This window comes from Epinephelus moara, chromosome 6, assembly GCF_006386435.1.
Source record: "Epinephelus moara isolate mb chromosome 6, YSFRI_EMoa_1.0, whole genome shotgun sequence".
Classification (NCBI taxonomy): Eukaryota; Metazoa; Chordata; class Actinopteri; order Perciformes; family Serranidae; genus Epinephelus; species Epinephelus moara.
In genome coordinates this window covers 3,620,183-3,628,601 of record NC_065511.1, presented here as the reverse complement: position 1 = coordinate 3,628,601, position 8,419 = coordinate 3,620,183, and the positions used below count along the sequence as shown (strand labels likewise).

Sequence of the window (8,419 nt, the reverse complement as noted above, 5' to 3'; positions counted from 1 at the left end):
ATAAGTGCTTAAACAGAACCAGTGTGGGTTAAGACTTGAAGTAGATGTTAAAGCAACGTTAAAGCAACTGAAGTGAGAAAGCAGGCTAGTAGAATTCACCAGAGCAGTACAGAAACACCGGAAATGACACAACTCGCTTACCGCAATATGTCAGCACGTCCACCGTACCAGGGTCAGTCTATGATCCACACAATGGTTTGAGCATATCTGGCACCTGCTACTCCAAATTTACTCACTCACTGCGAATGCCAACCAACTACAGCAGTTACCAGTAAACAAACAAACAAGTACTTACCATGACAAATGAATGGATAGATAAACCCACAAAGCTACTTTTCCAATTTACATGCACCCAGTCATATTTATTTCACCAAAAAAAGGGAGTTGTGATGAGTGGGGAAAAGTGGGCATGGCCCTTTTTTCCACCAAGGAGTAGTTTTGGTGTACAAATGCTTGCAATCAATTCAGAATCCTGAAAAACCCCAAGTTTTACCCCTCACAAGCTATTGAAAGCAGAGGTAAACATTTTCAGTTTTTCACTGATAAGGTTCGGGTTATTAGACACTTTTACAAACACACTGGTGAATAATTTTTTTGGTAAGGAATTTATTCCCAGATTGGCCAAATATCTGATAATATTCCCTGACTATTTAAATCAATCAGAGTCATGGTGTGAGGGGCCTGGCCTTTCCAAATTAGTACTTTTTCGGCTGTTACTTATTGCTCCACCATCAGGCCAATGGAGTCAAATTTGGTGTGAAACAATAGGACATCATTTACAGTTATGGTGCAAATATTTTAATGACTCTAGCTCGTGCCAGCTCATTGCAAATTGAGCAAATGCATAATATCGCTTATAATGCTACACAGGTCTTCGGGATTTAAACCCTAATAATAATAATAATAATAATAATAATACACTACACAAACCCAATAGGGTGCTTCAGGCCCTTTCACGGCTTGAAGCCTAAACACAGCTGCATAAGAATCCTACAGTTCTTTGTGGTAGCCATAATGTATCTTCTACAGATTAAATTAAGGCACTTTCTCTTTCACTTCAGGTTCAGCAGCGTTGCCTAGCAGCATGGCCTTCTTAGCAAGTGGACGAGCAAAGGAGCCAGCTGGCACTCAGCATCTCACTTCCTGTCTTTCCACCAATCACAGGACTGCAACTAAGGGGAAGAACATGAGCATATTCAGCAGATCAACAGGTACTTGTCCACTGACCTGTCTGTGCATCTCCCTGTTAAAAGGGGATTTTGGTGCAGGGGGGTATTTATTTACTTACATACAGTCATGACTGTCTTTGTGAGTGTGTTATGTCTGTTAATACTCTAAAGGCAGAAACATGGGCACGTGAACGTAAATAAAAATACCTGGTGCAGCTGGTGCTGGATACACTCATCATGCGTCTTACACACTGGTGTAGGCAACACATGTCAGTCCTTAAGGAGGCGATATAGAGCTGATCAGAGTGTTGCCATGACCACAGTAGTAAACAAACATGGCGTCTGTGGGGAATGTGTACTGCTGTACATAATGCACAATAGGAAATAGAGATGAAAACAAAGGATGGAAATGTTGATTATTATTCAATGTTATATCAGTAAAAAGCATGTCATGAAATTCCAAGTAATGGATTTGATTAAAGTGAACAGCTGGAATATCATTAGCATTAGTTTCCCAGGGAGCAAAAAAGTCATGTGAATAAAATTTGTATTTACTGTGTTAAACATCCCTGTTGAATATACATTTTCAGCTTTGTTTTCAAGCTGCTGCTAGCAGCAATGCCACATATAATCCTGCTGTGACATATTTATAAAGACACCTCCACTCACCTCTTCATTGGACTGTGCTGGATGCTGTCAGCTAACCCAAAAAATAGTCAAAAGTGAAAGCAGAATCTCTAGCTTCTATCCAAAATAAGAGGATGAGCAAATCATCAACTAGCTGGCCACAGTAGCCTCCCACATTCCTGGGAATGACGCCACCCTTCTCTGATGCTGGAGCTGCCGGTTGTCACACCGTCCCGTTAGGAACCTCCCTGGCCCAGGCCTGATTCTAACCCCAGACAAAGAATTGTTCCAAGCCCGCTCCTTCAGAGCCCTGGATGGTCATCCAGCATGAGACAAGACGAGGTAGGAACCCCTCCCATACTCCTCCATCTGGGTCTATACAGCTTGGCAACAGGTTGGAGGTGTTGGGGACACTGGAGCAACTCTGGGACGCTGACATCCGGACCTGGGTGCTTTCGGCGAGTCCAGTGCAGCCTCTTCCAAGAACAAGTGGAGGCCCTCAGCCTGTAGCTTCTGGTCTCTTTGAACTGCACCAGCAGTCCTCATCCAGGGTAACCAGCTCCAAGCCCACAAGTCAGCCACAACATCAGCTCACATCTTTTGTTACAGGACCTATAGGAATGTCAGGAAAAGCTTAAAAAAACACTGTTTCTCGGGTGTCACTATCCGTGACATAGCTGACAAAGCTATCAAGGTTCTAGCTAACTATTAAAAAATGATTTAATCCACTTGTTCTCCATGCTGAAAAGATTCATGATTGACATCTATGTATCTGGTCCCATCCCCATCTGTAGCAGCTGTGGTGGGTGTTTGTTTCAGCAGGCTGCTGTTGCTGCACACCTGGCTCTAAGCAGGTGTTTCATTCAATCAACCTCTTTTGGGAATGCAGGCAGTTAGTTAGGAGGGATGTCATTCATCCAGACTGGCTAGGTGCAAAAGTACTGTCTGGAAAGGTTTCATATTGTGTCTGCAACACACCACCCGGTCCAGTTACAACACTGACAGTCTCATTTGGACATCACCATCCCTCAGATCTGGACAGTGCTCCCCCTGTCTGCCAGCTCCAGTCTCTACAATCCCAGTAATCTATGACAACAGATCCTACTGCCCCAGAAGGGCTCAGGGGGGAGCTACCTGCAATCGCCATCACTTTAGAGGGAAATCCGCTCACCTGCCTTCAAATCTGAATATTACACACAAACCAACGGGCCTTGTAAATGTAAGGTTGTTTTACAACAAATCTATCTTAACCCTGTCATCCCAAATTTTTCCCAGACATAAAAATATCCAAATCATCTGTCACTGATAACCCTTTGAAATAATCAATCATTATTTATATCGATCATTATTGACCAAATTAACATAACCTAGGGCTGGGCGATATAACGACTATGTACAATATATCAATGTATTTTCAAGCAGGATATAAATTTAGACAACACCGTTTATATGAAGCTCAGCGTAAGTTCAGTCAGGAAGACCTTTCTGTGCTCATTCATTCACAGTTCCCTCTCTCTCACTCCCACTGCTTCCTCCAATCAGCTGCCTCCGGGCGTGCACTCTCCTAGCTGTCCTATCGTAATTAGCCACAACCTCCAGCAACCAATCAGGTCGTCACTACGAGATTTTAAATCTGTTCTCTCCTCTGCCGCTTTCAGCTGTCATTCTAGGCAGAATTGCCGCAGACGATCGCTCACCTTACCTTTTCCCTGCAGTCTATTGCTGATTGTACAGCCTCGTGCGTTTCCTCAGCAGCAGCGGAATCATCTCTCATTCATCAAGTCCTCCAGTTCAGGCTATTTCACCTGCCTGTAGCCTAAGTCATATTGTCAACGCGCTCTTCTGCCTCCGTTTCCTTCTTCAGTCTCGAGCTCAGTGTCGCGTACGGATTCAAGATGTGGGCCCAAACTACACGCACATTATGTGTTTCTCCGGGACATGTTACGTACGCCCGGATTGCCACGCGCCGTCCCCCGTTACTCCAGCAGCAACCACTCTCAGCCAGCTGGTCTCCAATCCCAGCTGGCGTCCACCCCGAACCAGCGCTTCATTCTGTCTCCAGCTTTCCAGCCCCGGAGCTCCAGAATGCCTCACGGCAAGAGAGCCGGCGGTTTAAGCCATCCGATCATCAGCCTTCCTCACTGTTAAATTAAGTGTGTCTCATATGATCAGCCTACTACTCCATTCAGTGCCGCAGACAATATTGTCACTGCATCATTAATATGAAGTGATTTATTTAGTCTAACTCTCTCGTCACCCTGTTTAAATGGGAAAACAATTACCGTAATGCTGTTATAGCGGCGGACCTCGATTTTCGGCTCACTGGGTTTCTTCAAAGTGAGCATATTAAGCAGGCACACTATGCCCTCCATTGTCAATGGTATTCGCTTTAAGCTAAGCGATTTTTCCTCTTCGTCTTCATTCTTAAAATAAATAAACTCACGTGCGCATCATCCCGTTATCTTACCACACTTCCTGTATCATTTCAATCATAAACCCTTCAGCGATCCTCCTGTGGGGTCGTGCGGGTTTTTCCAGGTGACCGAGAATGTACTTCTAGCACAATCAATTAAATATGCCTCATTGCAGCATTCATATTTATTTGCATTCCCTTTCTTTCAGGAAACACAGCGTAGTTCGCATGCGTGTCATCAGCATGCACGTGCTCTCACAACAGCCGTTTCATCAGGTGGCATTATATTTAAAAAAATAAAATAAAATTACTCAAAGGATAAGTATGGCGGTCTCTATTGCAGTACCAGTCCTCCATCTGCCTGATTCTTGTCATTTATCTCATTTAGAACTCGGCCGCCTGGATCATCACCTGTATCTAATTAGGCCTATCTGAAAATTGGCATATTCACTCTATCTGGACACTGTGCTCTAGCCTATATTAGCAGCCATTGGCACGTCTTGGGCTCCTTCCACCATTATCATGCACATGGAGGGAAAAAAAAAAAAAAAGTTTAGTAAGTCTGCTCCTGCAGGGCTTTTATTTAGTGAGATTTATTTCACCTAGTAGTGACAATGTTTTGAACCACCATTCTGACACTCATCGTGGCCTGACGGCTGGGGCTCAATCATCTGGTTCGCTCTATTCTATTCTATTAAGAGGTCCTCGCAAGCAGCCCCTTCCTGGCGGCGCTCCAGGTGTTCTCTCAATCCTTGCGCTATTTTAATTGTCATGTTTCCAGTCTGTCTGCAGTTCAGTGTTATGCACACTGATCAGTTCTGGTAATCACAGTTCCCAGTCGTAAATGGTCTAACTTAATTCAAGCTGCCCTTCGTAATTATATCCATCACAGATTCACCATTCACGATGTCATCCATGAATCGGGCCCGGAACATGCCTCAATCCCGTCATGCAGAGCAGTATGCAGGGCAGCCTCTAATCAGCTCGATCTTTTCCCGTTTTCACGCACTTTAAGGTCATGTATAGTAGTCGTCAACTCATTCGAGCTCAGCAAGTAGCTGCGTGACCGCTCTCTCATGCTTGGCATCATTGTGCCATGACGCTCCGTCGTTTTAGCAGTGATCCAGAGCATCATTCGTCGACTGCCGCAGAGGTAATGTTGCCGGTCAGCATACACTCGAAGATGCCCATCCTTTTAGTGACACTTGTCCAGTTCAGTGGCAGGGCTTTTATCATAGGACCATTACATCTAACTGGGCAATAATCTCGATCCACTTCACTGAGATAGATGCATCTAGCTTTGCACTTCCCAATCAGTTTGGAAATATCATTAAGACCAAGCAATATAGGGAGGAAGAAAACAAATTAATTAATTAATCTCCAAAAAAAAAAAAAAAAAAAAGTTTATAAAAATACCTTAATCATGCAGTACACTGTCAAAAAATAGTAAGTATATCTTATATTGAGCTCATGAATCCACGTCATGTTGTCTTTGGTGTCTTGTCTGCTTGGTGTCTTATGTTTTGGTTAAAAAAATAAAAAATAAAAAGAAATTACCAATTAGTGCTTTGTTGCTGTTATATCTTTTTGTTGTTTTTAATGGCCGAAATAAATCAATCAATCATCAAGTGGCGACGATTTCAATTGCAAGTACTCAATCAGCTTCACTATCACTTGCAGCATTGTCAGACATAGTCGGTCTTTTCTGGACACATTTTCCCTACAAATGCATCATGCTAGTGTTTTGGCCAAGCTATGGCATTTTACATTGCATAAAGTAGCCTTGCGGCTAACAGACTCTCCCCTACTCACGCTAAAACCAGGCAATCATAAACACCTAACTATTCCAATTTTACCAAATAAAACCAGTAGCATGGCCACCTGACCTTTTTCAAGCTGTTCTGGTCATTGGTGACCCTATGTCAATCATCATAATTCCAACTGCTACGATAATTGACAGGGCAGAATTTCGAGTGGGTAGCAAGTACCCACTGTTTTTTGGGGGGAGCTAGGTATGGCTCCATTTTAGCTCCGATTCATAAATCAAATTTCTGCTCTCCAAATTCTCATTATGTTATTCAAATAGCTGGTGGTGGTCTTCCATAGTTTTCTCATCCGCTACCTTCAATCAAATCCCAGTTACCCACCTTCATATTCGATGGAGTCAGTCATGCATCAGCCATTCGCCATTTCGTTTGGTTTTCATATTGCTATTGCATCATTGCTGACATGAAATGTGCTCGATGTTCAGTCCAATTTTCCTTGTACTCGTTTATATGTTTCTAATTCCGTCTGCCGCAGTTCAGTTAGGATTGCTGTCATTATCACACGTTCCCTCAATACCCATGCTCTATGCGTGTCATGCCGTTGCTCAGTCATCCATGGCCCTCTAACCACATGCTGCATGCACGAACACCCGCTAATCCGCTAACTGCTCACCTATCGTTTTATAATCCTCAATTATACATCACCCATGAATATTCCATTTTGGTTATATGATCACAATTTCTATCTGCTGTTTCTCTATCTGCTGGTCCTGGGACATATTCTGCGTATTCATTTTTCAAGATGGCCGTGAATTAATGCAATTTTAGTGGTTCCTTTCCTCTAACCTTGTTCGCCTTACCATGCTGCGCACTCATTTACATGGTCTTCGGGACCCCACGCAATGCACAATCAAGGTTGTGGGACCTCATGCTGTATGCACTAACAACTTCGGTCTTCGGACCTCATGTTTTCGCTCTATCATGTTCCGCGGGACCTCATCCTGTATGCACTATCAACCTCAGTCTTCTGACCTCATGCAAATGCTCTTTCATGTTCTGTGGGACCTTATGCTGCACGCTCGAACACCCCTGGTCTTTGGGACCTCATGCTGCATGCTCTGCCTCCCTCGATCTTTAGGACCTTGTGCAAATGCCCTTTATGGCAGTGAGACCTCACGCTGTATGCCTCAACACCCTTGGTCTTCGGACCTCAGCAAATGCTCTATCACGTTTTGTGGGACCTCATGCTGTATGCACTAACAACCTCGGTCTTCGGACCTCATCCGAATTGTCTATCATGCTCTGTGGGACCTCATGCTCTATGCACTAACAACCTCGGTCTTCGGACCTCATGCAATGCCCCATCATGGCCGTGAGACGTCATGCTGTATGCTCTATCTCCCCTGGTCTTCGGGACCTCATGCCAATCCTCATGCCAATGCTCCATCATGATCTGTGACCTCATGCCATATGCTCTATCACCCCTGGTCTTCTGGACCTCATGTAAATGCTCCATCATGGTCTGTGAGACCTCATGCCATGCACCCACACCAAGGTCATTGGACCGCCTCAGAAATGCCATCCATGCAACACTTAATTTTCTTTGGTCAGAGGGACCCACTTAATTTCTGTTTTGTCATATCGGACGTAATTTATGTTTGGTCGCCGGACCTTATTTTAATTTATCCATTTCATTTAAGTTGGTCTTTCGACCTTAATTTCTGTTTGGTCAAGAGACCTTTTATTTTGTTTCGGCCTGCCAACCTTTTATTTGTTTCTACTGATGGTCCTCCAGCTATGCACCCAGGTCTACGGGACCTCATGCTCATACACGGTAATTTCTTTTCGGCCGTCGGGCCATAATTTCTGTTTGTCAGCTGACTTAATTTCTTTTTGGTCGCCGGACCTTATTTTACTTTCACCATTTTACTTCAGTTGGTCTTATGATCTTAATTTTTGTTCGGTCTAATGACCTTTATTTATGTTTGGTCTTTTTGATCTTTTATTATTTGCCGCACTCATAGGCCCAGGTCATTAGGACCTCGCACCAGTCACGTTAATCTCAGTTTGGTCTTCAGACCCTTAATTTCTGTGGCTGTCATGCTAAATCTGCTGACTTTAATTTATTTTTGGTCGCCGGACCTTTGCCTTCTGTTTGCATTACATTAAGTTGGTCTTCTGACCTTAATTTCTGTTTGGTCTTACGATCTTTCATTTCTGTTTGTCTTTATTGACCTTTTATTTCGTTCAACATATAGACACCACGGCCTCCAGATTAATGCCCATCCTTAGCCTACCCTCTGCCATTTGACCTTTTCACCTGCCACTGCATTTCACCCCTGGCTCCTTTTCGGTGGTTAGACCTCTCCAAGACTCCCTCTGCCACTTTCCTTTTCCATACTTATCTCATATCCCGTGCTTTCTAGACAGCAGTCCACAACTGT

The 8,419-nt window shown here is 43.8% G+C and overlaps 1 protein-coding gene across 1 annotated transcript in view; it reads left to right on the top strand.

The window, feature by feature from the left end:
* LOC126391212 (uncharacterized) overlaps window positions 1-8,419 on the top strand; it is a 59,398-nt gene that overhangs the window by 12,588 nt on the left and 38,391 nt on the right. Inside the window, exon 2 of the mRNA XM_050045811.1 lies at window positions 1,062-1,211. Coding sequence (XP_049901768.1) covers window positions 1,085-1,211 — 127 coding nt within the window. The 5' untranslated portion in view covers window positions 1,062-1,084. The remainder of the gene's footprint in view (window positions 1-1,061; window positions 1,212-8,419) is intronic.